General features: G+C 42.5%; 1 protein-coding gene across 1 annotated transcript in view; it reads right to left on the minus strand.

Moving 5' to 3' along the window:
- The window catches only part of frem3 (Fras1 related extracellular matrix 3), a 38,076-nt gene that overhangs the window by 16,389 nt on the left and 5,376 nt on the right, over positions 1 to 16,311 (minus strand). The window contains exons 2-6 of the mRNA XM_061251269.1: positions 15,989 to 16,078; positions 3,329 to 3,475; positions 2,337 to 2,567; positions 1,761 to 1,886; positions 1,287 to 1,538 (exon numbers count right to left, since the gene is read on the minus strand). Coding sequence (XP_061107253.1) covers positions 1,287 to 1,538; positions 1,761 to 1,886; positions 2,337 to 2,567; positions 3,329 to 3,475; positions 15,989 to 16,078 — 846 coding nt within the window. The remainder of the gene's footprint in view (positions 1 to 1,286; positions 1,539 to 1,760; positions 1,887 to 2,336; positions 2,568 to 3,328; positions 3,476 to 15,988; positions 16,079 to 16,311) is intronic.

The raw sequence follows: 16,311 nt of genomic DNA on the forward strand, positions 1-16,311 counted from the left end.
TTGGCTTTTACTTCTGTCAAGAAGGACACTGATCTAATTCAAATTAATTGATCGGTTCACTATTGTGAAGGTTCACATAAAAAGATGAAAGGCTCTGACCAATACACCAAAACAACAGATCATTTCTGTCATTGTGGATGAAGAAACCCCAAATCAGAGGCTTTCCTTCCTCCCTAATCCTCTTTGTGTCTTTCGCCCCACCCAGAGGAGGAAGAGAGAGAGATAAGAGCGATGCTTCACGAACCGAGCGCTCCAGCTCCAGAAAGTTCACAGACCTTGTAATTAGAGCCGAGGCACGATTAGCCCCTCTGATCTGAAGTAAACGAGTATCGCCTAATGGGAATTAGCCAAAACCAGGAAATGCAGTCAAGGGGTTTAAAAAGTCAACTCAGTCTTTACAAAAACAAAACAAAAAAATGACTACAAGCTCTATTCAAGGACAAAGCTGACCGTGATCCAGAGGTCAATAAAGAGCAAGCTGGGTTTGTGTCCAGTGAGGAATTTCATGAGTACTAATAGTATTACTGAGTTAGCTGGATAACTGCACTGAGTAAAACCCAGAATCCTCAGAAATCTGGAACATGGACTGAAGTAAAAAGAGCTGTTCCAGCTAACTCAGTAATCCTGCTTTGTGAAATACCCTACTGTACTGTACTGGAGAAGAGTGAAGCTATCATGGCACCCGCAGCTAGCTCATACAGTAGCTCCCTGTTAGCTCATTAGCAACGTTCCTGTGATGTAGCAGCAGCCTTATTGCATTGCTGCCATGTCAGAGCAACATTGACAGTACAGTACAGTATGTGGGTCAGCTGGGCTAAAGCCATCAGCTGTTTTACCACTGTAGCCATTAGCGGCTTAATGAAAAACATATTGCCAATAGCTTGAAGTAGCACGTGTCAGTATGCTGTACCGCCAAACTGTCTGCTCTTATTATTGAGGTAGATACAGTATGCTTTAGTAATTTAAAATGTTAAGCTACACAACGTAAATACAATCACCACACAAGTGAACCGCATTGATAGCATTTTTGGCAGTGTTTGTGAATACTTTTCATGAAATTATTACACTTTTAATACATGGTGTGTGATTTTCAACACAGGCTTTTGAATGACTAGGCTTTTGATGTCTGGTGCAGAAAGCACTGTAGGACATGTGCAATGTTAGGACAGTGCCTCATGTTACAATTCCAGAGAGATGAAACGTATTACCCCATATCACCCCCACGGCCCTACACGCTGTGAGCAGAGACGGCGGACGATTTGAGAACAAACTCCCCGTGGACTCACCGTCGTCGCTGTCTGCCAAGATGACGACGCGGGCGCTGGGGAAGAGGGGCCCCACCTGGCCCCCCATGGGCATGCTGAGGGTGACGTTGAAGCTCTCCTCCTCCTCGTACAGCGAGTCGTCGATGATGATGATGCGGCAGGCCTTCTCGCGCTCGTCCTTGTCGAAGCGCAGCACGCTGGTGTGGTCCTCCGGCCGGCTGATGTAGTCCGAGTAGGACAGCACCGTGCTGGGTATGGTGCCCGTGGCAGTGCCTGAGAGGAGACAAACAATCAGCACGCAGGAAATTCCAGAGAAAGGCTTTACACCAATCAGTGTCCAGGTAAAAATAAGCCAGAAGTGGATATACTTTTGATACATATAAATTTTTTTAAATGTTCTTCATTGAACGCGTTCTTCAGTCAGAGTAGATCAATCATCTGTAAAGATATGTCAGTGTTAATCCCTCTAGGATGACTCTTCGTTCCTGGTGTTACCTTGCTGTGTGTAGCAGATGACCATGAGCTCGTGACTGACATCTCCAGACCTTTTCACGGGAATCAGAAGCTCGCCAATGTCCTCCTCTATTTTGTACTCTGACTGAGGGATGTAGACTGTGGACTCTGGTAGAGAGAAAGACATGTATGTACCCTCACATACAGAATCACACTAGACCATGCTCACACTGGTGCTGAATCTCCCCACTATTCAGGTACAGTCTACATTACATTTTTCATGCGCTACCATAATACCATGAGTCATCACACACTATTCGCTATGGTTCTTCCTTTTCCCCTTCTACACAAAAATGAATCTGAGTATGATTGTGCAGTTATTCTGTGCAGGGAAATTAAATAAAATGACCAAACAATTACTCAAAATAAATCTGATAATTATTGGTTAATAAGGATACTTTAAAATACATTAAAAATGCAAGATTAATCATTATATACTATCGTAACATACAACAGGAGGTGATGGCTAAACCTCAGAATAAAGCTAGAAAGAAAAGCTTAGGTTTGCTACTGAGGTCCTTCCTAAATCAATGAGAATCATCAGTTTAAGTTGTGTACCATCGCCTGGGTCCACAATCTCCACAGTGGCAGAGTCTGGGTACTCCAGAACCGCCATGACGGGTTCGGACAGCAGGATCTGGAAGTTCTCAGAGGTCTCAAACTCCAGGTCGGTGTGTATCTTCACCCTCCAGGTGGCCCGGGTCTGGCCTGGGTTAAACTGGACCTGCTTCTGGGCTTTACCGCGGAAGTCCTTGTCCTTCTCTGCAGTCCCATCCTTTGTGCTGATACCTGGGAAGGTGTAAAAGCGTTGAAGTGAGGTAACCTTAAATGGCCACCAAACTACTTCAAAATGGCCGCACCCCCGTGCACTGTAGTGGTTTGACTGCATGTGGAGAAGATGGGAAATGCGCTTGGGCGCGTGCAGGCTGTAAAAGTCTTCCTTGTGTAAAAGATTTCATAAAGCAGTCCAATGGCTTTTATTGACTGTTGAGGATTTCCTCCATTGTTGTGTGATTAACAGGGCTTCTGGTCACTTGAATTGCCCTCATGAGGACCACCGTAAAAGCATTCAGGAAACAATAAAGCTTTACTGCAGGTTGTGTTTGGGTATAGCAAACAGCTAGCTGACCTCTGCGACCTAGGCTATCTATTCTCCTCATCACATGACCTTTTCACTCGCCTGGGAGAAACTGTGAAAGTGCACTACATCTGTTTGCCCAAAGTCTTGTTTTCTGGTGCTACTGTGGACAGCAAGCCATGACATGTCAAATGCACTTCATGGTGACGCCAGGAAGATACTGATATTAAAATATTGTGCAATGAACAAATACGTCCAATAACTGGTCTGTTTTGTACCAATCATTATAAAAGAAAGTATAAGAACATTGCCACATGCAGATGAAATACAAGCAGTCACTTCTGTAGAAGTGAAAGACATTAGTTGAATAGAAATGCGGCCCATACATTCTCACTGGAGTACAGAGTATAATCAATTGAAAGCATTAAACCGAGACAACAGGCAACTTTTATATTGTGCTGATGATACTCACTGACAAAAGATGTCTCTCCCAAGTAACCTCTGCGTTTGAGGGTCACCTCCAGAAACTTTGAGTCCTCATCCACCAGGTAATACTCTCTCTCCAGGGAAATCCAAGCCCAGTTGAGCCGAAATGGCTGCGGCTTCAGTTTGTTTCCTCCTGTAACATGATGGAAGACACATTAGAAGACACCAGGCTTTTCACACGTGCGATTGTAACTGTATGGTTGAAGAATCTGAGCTGGCCTCATTTCGCTTTTATCTATCAAGTCAATTAGAGTTTTTAACAAATTGGGTCACAATACGGGAAGGGAGAAACATAATATGACAGTCTGGGGTTTCCTGAAATCCCCACACACCACAGCTGAACTGTGCCCTCTTTGTTCACAGCACCACCCAGGCTGGTGCTGACTTCACCCGGTTCCCCTCAACCCTGGAGAACAGTGCCAGATGGGGGGTAGTGGGGGTAGGGGGGAGGGTGGGTTCAAAGATTTAATGGGTCACATGCTGAAAGAGTGGGGAGTTCTGGGTAACTAAGTATCTATGTATGCCATACAGCACTAATAAGGTCTTAAATCTTGCTCATCAGCTTGTGGGAGGCCCGAAACCCAGGCATTAAGACCTTATTACAGAGGGAAGGTGTGAGCCAACTCTCTCTCAGACTCTATGTCACAAGCCCCGACAGCCAGGAGAAGGAGGAGGGGTGCCCAATTAACTTGGTGACCCTGAAACTACGGCGCAAGCTAAGACAGACACCACGTCCTTAGCCTTTTTACACCCCGTGAGTGAGAAGGGCGTCCTGGTGCCTGAGATAGTTTTTTTGCCTCCTCATTTGGAGGTACGAGGCAAGTCACACTGAAGGATTTGTGTTCTGATTGGATAAGACCTCTTTGTGCTGCCTTTTAGGTAGCTGTCTCCAATGAGATTAATTGCAGTTCTTAGCTTGTTATTGGTATTCCTCACTACAGATTAAATTCTCTAAAGAGGAGTTTTTATTCCAATAGGAATTATCGTTAACTAAGCAACTAATGTGAAGTTAATCTGTACAGTTTAGTTAATGTATTTGTACATAATTAATTCATGCTAACAACTAGATTAGTTAATGCTATCGGAATAAAAAACATTTCATGTATTTGTTAATGGTTAACTAATTATAAGTTTATCCTATGGTTTTCTAATGTATACATATTCAAGTCACTAATACATTACTTGGTAGTTAGCAAAGACATTAAATAATTTTAATTTTAATTTCATGCTTAATAAATGTATTTGTACTATATTAATTAATGTTAACAACTACATTAATTAATGCCAGTTCATATAGTTTTATTGTAAAGTCTGACCCTTCTATCTAAATCTTTTAATTTGTATGAAAATTACTTAACTTGAACATTTTTAACCATTCCATTAGCTAGCATAGCAGCCCTGGTCCACTACTACATAAGACAAGCATCATGTGACTCACATCATCCCAGAATCCATTTCCCAGACCTGGAGTAATTAGCTCTAGCCCTTTACGACACAAGATGTCACTGACATCCAAATGCTTAAGGATCAAGCTGACATCATGCTGCACCTTGACCTTTTCCACCACTGACCAAAAAAAAACCAATGAGAGGCAGAGGTCAGTGAGGGAAAAGGCCAATCGGCTTGGTTTTGCACTGCTGGTCACAGAGATAGGAGCCAGGGTGACTAACCCAGTTCAAAGGGGTAACTATAGACGAAGATTGTGGCATGCTTAAGTAGTTCAATGTCAAGTCACCCTCCCAAACTGAGATGGCACTACAAAGTAAACAGAATAGTATGCGCACTGAGGTCCTCCTAAAGTCATCATGGCTAGATGTCAAAGTGTCACCTTGTCATCCACACACAACAGAATGAAAACTACCTCTTAGAACACACCTCTTCAGCTGTAATATCACAAGCTGTTGATTAAAAATACCTGCATTAGAGGACCATGTTTGCTCGACCAAATTAAATTCATGGAGCAGCAGCTCCCTTGTTTGTGTCAGTTGTAAAATGTAAGTAAATAATGAGGGCCAAGAAACTGACAGACAACCAAACTTACTGTAACAATCCAAACAATTTGTGCTGTACTTAAACTGTCTGTGGTCATGATCACTCTCCTGGTAATATGGTTGAACTTCGGCAAAACCTTTGGCCTCAAATAATCCAGAAATAGTTTGTAGCATCAGCGTGTATATTTTCATTCTCAGATTTCACGACCTCCGAGAATGTGTTGGGGAAAAAACAGCAGCAGGGCTTCAGACAATGGCTTAGAAATACAAACAGTGAGTACAACACAATAGTCTGTTTGGCTGTAGAGTCATTCGACCAGCGCCCCAGCCGTTCAGCGTGACTGCAGAAGAGCTTAGAGCTTCCTGCTATGTGACTGCAAAGAATGAAAATATTCTTGGACGAAGAGTGGCACCCAAGATAAAATGGACCCACATGTAAACATACACCCCAGAACTTTCCGAAGCTACTGCAGGCTGCTCAAGCTCAGACGGAAGAGATACCAGCAAGTGGATGTCACACCACATCTCCTTAATTGGGCTGTTTCACTCCAACTGAGTGGGACCTCAGCAACATGTTCAGGTATACTTGGTCAATTGGGAAAGTAAAGTCACTTGTAGGTACGGACTTATGTTCATATTTACACTTTATATCCTATATCCTGTGCATCTTTCCAAGACTTTTTTAAAGCCCTTTTAAAGTTCTTGTACGGCCCCCCCCCCCCCCCCCCAGGTCCTCTCCCTGCACTGACACCAGAGACCAGCAATCCCTGGCTATGCTGCTAACCTTGACCAAGCTCACATTTCTGGCTATAAATACAGGAAACATCCATCATGGTTGTCTTTGCCTGCTCTAGATTTGTCAGGAGCTCATAAGTACACCAGGGACAATTGATTTATAAGAAGATTATGCGAGAGATTTTTCTGTGACGCTGTGAAAAGCACACTCCTCATCCTCAGCTACAAACTGTGGCTAACGCTAGGGAACATTTATCAATGTAATTCCATCAACTTCATGTTTCAAATGGACGGGATGGCTGACCATATCAAATTTGAGGGGCAGTCATCACTTTACGTTCCATTGTCCTATCTCATCTGAATCCTGTTCCGATCCAAACCTCCCTTCAGATGTGCTTGCCGTTTCTATACTCATGCATAAATGTCACTGTTGCCAGGCAGACCGCTCGATTTGCAGACAGAGAGCACCAAGCACACACACTTATCAAACAAAGCACAGCACTGACAGAGAGCTTCCTCTAATTCCACTGTCTGGCACTGCATGGTAGGATTGGGTGACATTTGTGATTTTGGAGAGATGGATGAGACTGTTACACTACCTCAGTAATTGCAGGATACAGCCTGCTGTAATTGGGCTATTTGTTTACTATGATTATAGTCATTTGATAACTGTGACAAATAAAGAGAGATGTCTGGCAGCAACACAAAAACGGCCATACAAACATGAATCTCCTGCAAATGCATTGTTAAGACACTAAGGTACATTGTGTATTATTATGACTACAGTCACTGAGCAATACACAATGCGTCAGTGAGTAAGCAGTGAGTTCACACAAAGAATTCTTGAGTTTGTACATACAGTATATCGGCACCAAAACAATCAGCAGTACAATAAATGGAAGCGTAGTCCATGAATTTACATTTCACACATTATATTTAGGATTCGGCCAGTAATTTATTTCTGAATTGCTATAGGCAGTTTTTCTATTGGTACATATATAGGGATTCATATGATCCTGCATACGGTTGTGTGAATGTGGTCTATTTTGGTAAACATAGGTTCTCACATAGCTGTTAGTCAACATATGGTCTTCAGTGCTCAAAAGTGAACAGTCAGATTCTCTGGGATTTCTAAATGTGAAGTCAAGCTCCATCTGTGATCTTTTCTTCACCCAAAACATGCATTAATATCAGATTGATGAATCGACAAGCCCAATTTAAAGGCTGTCACATCCCTTTGCTAAAATTAACCAATCACCGCCTGACTTCAGGCGTGTTTGAAAACAGCATTAGATTACGAACACAGATGAAATAAACAGCTGATTGAAAGTTTTAATTTTCCATGTCCGTGACCCGATACCTGACGTGTAACCCAGCCCATAGCAGCACGGCTCTATGGGAAAGGGGAGGACTGACCATAGAGCGAGGGCACCCCAGCTCCCCCTTCACCCAAACGCTGCTTCTCAAAATTCATAATCAATGCAATAAGCACAAAACAAATGTCCCCCAAAATGGTCAGGAAGCTGGAAAGACCCGAATGCCATTGGCTGTGGGGAAAATGGAAGGAATACGGATGGCTTCTCTCGAATGGACCCATCAAACCCTGTATGGGAACGTTAACTCACTGCACACTGACACTCGGCGAGCCCATTGTCATTAAAATGCGGCTGCTCCGTACCCGGGAACGTTATTATCTGACGCCTGACACTCTCCGAGGCTGTTTTCTGAATGGGTTTTCGGGGCACTTTTGTGAGTAGCAGGTGGCTGTTTCGGAAAGGGCAGCGGAGGTAGTTTTCATCCAAGCAGTCGCGAGCGGAGGCTGCATTGTCTGGGGGAGGCAGGGGGGCATGGGAACGGCCGGCTGGGTGGCCCAAAACAGAGCGCATTCTGATGAGGGCTGCCAGGCCGGACCAAACATCAGCCACTTTTGTTGGAAGTGATTTAGACCAAACACCCAGCACACCTGTCTCTGTGAGCAAGTGCCACTCCCATCTTCTGTCACTTTGCAACTTGACCCCGGCAGTGTCTTAGCGCGGCAGACTTAAAAAAAAAGTGCCGTTTTCTTACTTGTGACACTTCTTTTGTTCGAGATTTGAACTGGGACAGTAACTCTTCTGAAGATAATACAAGTCTGAATACTTACGCCAGGGACAAAAGTACATTTTTTCTGTGCAGATTTGTCTCTGCGGAGTGCTATACAATACACCTACTTGTGTTTGCAACTTGAACCACAATATGCAATGTGAAAGTGCTGCACAAAGAGTGGCTAGGCAATGGTCACATTCTTGGTTATTCATGGCTGTCCACAGCGTTAATAAACCAGGAGGCCAGGAGAAAATGCAAACCATAGATTGAACATTGTGAAAATGTCTTTCTGATGCACACATTTATTTCTCCACAAAATTATTAGCGTCTTTACAGCTAGCATGTAGCAAAGGCACAGAGCTAAGATGACAGATCACTATTTAAATGCCTGAAAGTCTTATGTTCCACACTTTTTCTGCCTCTAATTTAAAAAATCGAATCTTTCCAGGAATAAATAATGAAACCAGCATGTGTTCTTGTAATTAAATTACATGATCTACACCAATAGTCTGAATTATTACTGCAATATATCAATGAAGCATGTCCTTTAGCATGCTGGCCATTTAAGTATGAGACTTAAAGTTTTACAACCACAACCCCCTCTCCCCCCTACACCCCCAAGGGGCAGCAGGCTTCCTTTAAACTGCTTGCACAGTTGTTGGTCTAGGAGCAGTAACTCTAGTCTCCACAGATCTGCCAAATTCACCACCACCATTTTAATGGCTAAGTATACTATGATTCACATTCTGAAAATTATATTTGGCAAACACTTTGGTAGTAATTGAGAGACTATGAAAACACAGCAAGTCACATTTAGCTTGTGTATAGCAAACAAACATACTTTACCTAATAGTGAACTTTTAACTTAGTTAGTCCATTATTGAAAACCTTTAAAGAAAAACCTTTTTCAAAAAATCAGCTGAAAATTTAAAATATCATTTTTCCCCACACAGAAAGTGAAAAAATATTGAGAATGCAGGTCTATATGGCACCCACATTAAAAGCATGCCTATTGACCCAATTGTATATTGTAGTTGCACAAGCTCTTGCAACAGTTCTGTGAAGGTTCTGTTTATAGCTATAGCTGACATGTAAATCAAAATGATTCAGAGAAGATGCCATCTAAACGATAGTGATATCAGTTTCCCAGACCATGATGCAACAGACAGCAACAGTGCGGCATTAGCTTATGGAGTAGGCTCTCGTTGATGGTGGTGAACCGATATTAATGTCGTTTGCCTAAGGAGAGCCTCCCCATGCTACCCAGGGACCTGATCTCCCCAGCATACCTCTAGTCTCAGGGCGGAACTAGTTCTGCCGTCACTTAACATTTATCATCTGCACCGAATACCGTTCTGTCTAGTCACCTTGACTAATTTTACCGCCGTACACCTAGCAGGAAGTTCCGCAGACTCACAGACAGACAGAGTGGATTGCATGCATGTGTATGTTATGCACGCACATTTCTGTGTAAGTGAAGGGATTAAGAAAGAGAGAGACAGGGAGAGATTAATGTTAAGAGAGCATAGAAAGAAAAAGTGAGAACAAGGGGGAAAAAGATGAGAGACAAAAATTTTAAAGGAAATAAATAGTCTGAGAAGAGTTAATAGGAAAAGGTGTGAAATCTCTATGAAAACTGTAAGGGTTCGGAAACTCAAGACGGTTAGAAAAGAGCGTTGGTGTCATTGACCGCCCCAAGCCTTGCCATCTGGAGACGACAAGAATAACCGTCGGCCATACATCAAGATTTGGCAGGTGAGGCAGATATTTAGCCAGAGACCAGGACACCGCGAGAGCGAGGCACTGCCTCTGCTTGTTCAGGAGGGACATCGAGAGACAGTAAATCCCGACCGCTCTGTTGACATGACTGAGGGGAGAGATCCGACATAGTTAGGAAGTGCTCCCACTGTACCTTCCAGTTCCCCTGGTGTATCACCCAACTGGGAACAGCTGACCAAAATGCTGTACCCTGTCTCTTGTTCATAAACTAGTTGGCAAATTTATGCATATTGAGTGTTGCATATTGTGGATTAGTTACTGTGATCATCTTTCTGTGTGTGAATATGTTTTCAAGTTCAACAAATGTCACTCAGAGAAATAAAGTGTACAGTATGCTAACAAGCATACTGCAGACGGTGACACATTCCACTATCTTTGGCTGGAAAACGTGATTCCCTCTTGACCCTGCCGAATTTCAACCTAACTGTGCCAGCTAGAATTTCAAATTGGCACTGTCTCTTTGAAACAGTATCCATAAGGCTGTTCCCTTCCGACCTTGTCCTTTTGATGTAGAGTTTCCCGGTTACACGAGAGGATTTGCGGTTAGAGACAGGAGGCTCGGATGGGGAGAATTCTTTCCTCTCGGGGAGATCACACTGGTGTCACAGCGCATCAGTGCAAATCCAGGACAGAGATAATCCCGGGGTGATCGAAGGTGCACAACTCGTCAGTGTTGTTTGAAATGTCTCTCCAAAGTGTGAGAGGATTTTTGAAAGCCTACTTATATGGCATAATTTGGTACGAGACCTACCTCTGCAGGCCTCCCCAGTCCCCATGATGTGTAATGCCCTTTTGTTACATCATTGGCTGGAAAGTGTTCAATGTATGTGTTCGGTTTTTGTCCATGTATGGGATTTTATGTGGTTCACCAATGTAAGGGTTGAATGTGTTAGCATTTAACTAGATATACTTGTGTGTACTATTTATGCAAAGCAGAACTGCTAAAAGAAATTACAAATCATGATTTGGCCAAAAGCAAAATGTTCAAAATGTTCATTCTAAACGACATTAATTCGGTAAATAGAGAGCTTTCTTTTTTTTCTTTTTCACTAATGAACACAGTGTACCAAAATGAATAAATCTGTCGCCTAAAAGGAAGAGGGGAGGGTTTCTGTGAAAATGCAGTGCATTTTCTTATTTACTTTGATCTCCGCACCTCTGTGTTTAACTTGCAGGCTTAAATAAGTGCCCAATCCATCTCTGTTGAAAAAAACAAGATATTTAAAACCTTAAAACAACAACAACAGGGCAAGCTTCTCAGAAATTTATTGACCCAGCAATCTGTCTGTCTCTTGTCTCGTGAAAAGCCCAGTTTCTTTGTCGTCTCCCCCAGCAGTTAAGTAGACAAAAGAGGGTCATAAATGTCTCAACACGCCCAGCTCTGGCCTGGCCTCGTGTGCCCCTGCCTGTGGACACAAGTGTGATGGACAAGCAGAGACGCCAGCTGTGCACTCTGTACAAAGCAGGAATTCCCCGGGTCAAGCTCTAACCACGGGACGGCAGAACCAGGTGACTCCTGAGGTCCCCCCGCATCTCCCTACGCCCGTTTACATGCCCAGAGGAGAGATGCAGATTTGGAAACACTACCTCTCATTACTGGCTAAACAGCCTCGAGCGATATGTGAAAGCGTAAAACATGTTCATTGTCACTTATAATGGCGAGCGCAGTTTATCTGCTCTGAGAAATGGTGGTAATTACAATGTATGCAGCTGATATACAGGGAAATGGTGGGTATTGATTTAGGCTTGTTGGGGGCTGAAAGATAAACACTTGTTAGCCTCTGTTTTCATTTGGCATATTTGAGATGAATTGTAGCACAGAGTGATGCGAAGCATTGCCTCTGGTGTTGGGTGTATCAGCCCTCAAAGTACATCAAAGTCACTGTGATTCTCTCAGATCAGGGCCAAACCCCTAAAAGGCCAGGTGTTTGCACCAGCTATGTGTATGTTTATCCGGTCTGGAGGTAGCACAACAGCCAGTAACTAGCTACCTGAGAATTTACATCTAACAGGCTGAAAAACAGTCAGGGCTTGGGCTACATTTAGTACATGACTCATACTGATATATTACTTCGCAGCTGTACATATTATGGCTTCTGGGCACTATGCTGATGTGTAAGAAACAACATTTTGACAGACAATGACGAAGAAGAAATCACAGACCATTATATAATAAATTATTTTGCTTTCCTGGCCTTTGCTTAAACAGGCTAAAGACGGGACACCATCAAATGATTCACAGCTATCAATGCAAGTTCACTTTAGCTGAATTCCCTTCAGTTTCAGTAGTTGCTTTTCTTAAACTTCAATTCTTTTAGGGGGAATAAACCCATTTTAAGAAGTAAAAAAATAATTTGAAGCACCACATGAGTGTTTGTATTGCGCCTCAGGCAGAGATCCCCACACCTGCCCAGGTGTGTAGCGTCTATACCTCGCTCACAGCCTCATCTCAGCCAGCTGCCTCCCTGTGTCCCACCTGCTGGAGCTGCTACTGCCTCTGCTTCACTTATGGCACGCAACCAATGGCCAAACATATCGAGTTGTGTTGCTCTTGCGCTCGAGAGACATACTGTATATTTATCCTGGCCAGCCTTTATCAGCTGTATCTTCCGGCTGGAGCCTCTACCTGATTTACAGTGAGGCAGGTGTCTCAGAGCTGTAAGGCTAGAAGAGCTGCTGTCCAGTGTTTGTGTTTACGATTCGAGGTGAGGTGCATTATATATCCTCTAAACACCCCCGGTAGGAGCGGCATTCTTTTTATAACCGTTATAACTGCCTTAAAGCAGCTGTGTCCTTTCATTCGGCCACAGCTATGTCCGTCTCAGCGTTTCCTTCAGCGCTTGAAACCTTATCAATGGTAAATACGCGAGGAATACCTGCTGACGCTGCAGCGCGGGGGGTCAGAGACGCCGACAGCCCGGCCCGCGAAACGAAACGGAGACTCGGGAACAATATCCGGCTGGGCTACTATAAAGCGCGTTCAGGGCTGAGTCAGCTTGCTGCCCCTCTCTCCACAGGCATCCAGCGGGAAAGTCTGGCTGTCTCTCGCCACTCTCTGGGAAGTTTAACTGGAGGGTTGAAACTGCCTGTCAAATCTCTCTCAATAGACTGGCTACTCTCATACCTGAGGCCTCCAGCTGTACTGTTGCCAGGGCGACTACATGCCAGCCCTAAGGTATGTTAATTGAATTCCTACCAGGGCACTGGAAGACCCAGCCTCTTTCAGTATTTAGTGATAAGCACATAATAACAAATAAAAATGTACTAAACTAACTTTTTGTTAGTTTTTTTGGATTGGGAAAAAGCAGCAATATAATAGAGAGGAGTTGTTTTAATTATTGTCACTTCGGCATTCTCTCATACATGAGGGTGTCATACATGTATGCATTTTTCATGTGTCCTTCAAAATGATCTCTGTGTGGTTAGCTTGACTTATGGGGATTCACATGATCAAAAAAGACTTTGGCTAATGAGTTTACATGAACATTTTCCTTTCGTTGCAGTGCCAACAGGGATGGGTCTAACATTTCTTACAGACAATTCCCTCATCCGCTTCCCACATTTACCCACTTTACAGTCTTCCTGCTTGCTGACCTGCAGGTTTCAGTAACCTGCTCCCACACGTTCCTGGGGAAACAATGCCTGTCACTCCCTCATCAGCTGTCTGTACCGGCCTTTATAGTGGGGGTCAAAACCTCCAGGCCTTAAGCTTTTAAACTTCCCCCAGAGGAACACATGTGAGCTGGGGCTAGACATGGTGAAACAGTGACCACAGGAAACGCGCTTTAGGCCAACATTACACTTGGTTCAGATGTGCTTGCTGGAATCTCAAATAATGGAACTGTAAACAGAGGGACAGTTGAGTTAATTGGTGCTCTTGTTCTCTCTTGCTGTCCACAAAGAGGCTGCTCCTAATTACAGGCAAACCCCCCAACTGTCCTCAGGAAAATCCCCATGCACATAGTACTATTACTGGAGGCTGAAGCACCTCGGTAACCTGTCAATTAACCTCTGAGCAAAACTAAAATCAGAGGAAAGTAACTATTGTAATTACAGCGCACCTTTATAATTCTGAGAATCTCTATAATCATCAACATTTTTTTGGCACAAGAATTGCATCTTTATTTCATATGGTTATTCTAGTTGTTTCTTATCCAATGTAAAAATGGAGTAAACTATATGGTTCTGTATATGTATAAATTATGCACAAAATGATGCATACTTAGTGTATATCAAAGATGTATGCTTTCTGCATAATCATAGATGTCTCTGTGCTACCCTGAAATCTGTCCTCTACACTGTATGTAATTTCTGCTCTCCTTCATTGAATGTAAAACAGCATTCCTGTGAAAAAAAGTACATGAATAATGCTAACATTAACAGAATGCCAGAATCAGAGGCAAACCCCTCCTTTTTGTCTTTTTACGAATGTATTATAATGACAGTTGGTTTATATTGGTTATATGACATTGCTAATAGTCCGCAAGAAAATAAAGACAAAAGCATAGTGATTTAGTCAGGCTAAGTGCTACGATTTCTGTGCTATGCTGTCTAACATGAGCTACCTAAAATGCCATGAAATGCATTCCCAGTTTTGAAATAAGTAGTAGAGCTAGAAGTTACTTTGATTGAGGGATTAGTCTGGCCACTCACTTTAACAGGATCACTGACATAAAATTCATTACAATTATTATGGCAATGATGGTGCTGATGATGATTGTGATTATCATCAGTAATATTATTGTTACTGTTATTATTATTACTACTACTATTATTATTATCAATGGTGGTGGTGGTAGTAGTTGTAGTAGTAGTAGTACAAGTACAGTACAAATACTATCATCTCACTATCAACTCACAACAAGGCATAATGTTCTTCAAGGTGTTTGGATCAATATGTTAAATTACAGATGCAGTACAAGATAGCAGGCCTGAGAGAAACTGCAATTTTCTCCACAAAGAAATTCAGCAGGGTCCAGCTTTAACTACTGGGTCATTGACTACAATTCATTGCCTTTCTCTCAGCTAATGATCTGTTCCAACAAGAGAGTGTTAATTAAAGGGCAATGCTTCTCAAGTGTAGGTTAATGAGAAAATGAATGGGGAGAGTTTTACTCCGGTGAAAATGTGCAGAGGAATTTCGGAAAGGATCCTGACTGAGATATTTTCCCAAATGTCAGGCCTATTTTAGAACTGGACTTAGAACTGTGGGTGATAATGATATTCAATTTAGTTATATTTTATAATTATAGTCCAAACCACCAAAACCGCATGTAGATTGCATTTCAACATTTACAGGTGAAACAACATAGACCCTGCACCTGTTACATTTTGTAACTTTGTTCTACATTTGACATACTGTATATTTTTGTATACGCACACATATATCAAATGTAGGGGGCATGCCTAGTTAAAAATGATACCACAGTCCCATGGTTTAGTATTATAGTTCAGACAGTGAAACAACTGCTGATAGTTCCCACAGTGATAAACCTATGCTAATTTAAATGATAGATCAATTTGTAATTGAACTAAATATATTCTCCATGTACACATGAATATAGACAAAATCTGTATATTTTTCTGAAAACAAGAGGCAAGGTCCACTGCATGGCATTTCAACAAACAGCCCCAAAAGAACAAAAACTAAAATACGTGGGTGGAAACACATTGTCCATTAATAACAATGTCCAGGACATTGCTTAGGGTTCAACGGTTTTCACACACACTCCCATGAACATACACTGTCCCTTGTCCCTGTGACCTCTCCCTGTCCTAAAGTCACCACCCACTGCAGTGGGGTGAGAACACCATGGTGTCTTGGCCTCATAGCCTGTCAATCATGTCCAGTTGCTCTGTGGCTTTGTAGTACAAACAATGCACTGACTGACACCAAGTTTGGGGGACACATTCCTTTTCGCTTAACAGTTGCGCCTACAAGTGTAAGGCATCTAAAAATAATATTCTGAATTCTGGATAAAAATAACTTTTTAGTATACCTTTTAAATGTTTCAGGTTTAAAATGTTTTAAAATATTTAAAATACATAGAACTTACCATTGTCCGCAACAGTAAAGTAGAAGATATCACTGGTGGCATTGTCTCCATCGAGCAGCACATAACAGATCTTCATTTCATCAATGTCAGCTAATTCCAAGGACCAAACAGACAGGGTTAGAATATTACCCTCCAAACTCTGTTAACATCATCATTAACAATTAAGAATTGTTCACTTTTACACCGCAGGTTTGGTACAAACATCCGGCTTTGCTTCAGCTGATTCAGCAAATGTGGTCAAAACTAAACATCGAAAGCTTGATTTCAAACAATATTATCCTTTATTACTGTTGTTAAATTACATCACTTCAGACCATATGGCC

Source organism: Conger conger, chromosome 8 (assembly GCF_963514075.1).
Source record: "Conger conger chromosome 8, fConCon1.1, whole genome shotgun sequence".
Taxonomy (NCBI): Eukaryota; Metazoa; Chordata; class Actinopteri; order Anguilliformes; family Congridae; genus Conger; species Conger conger.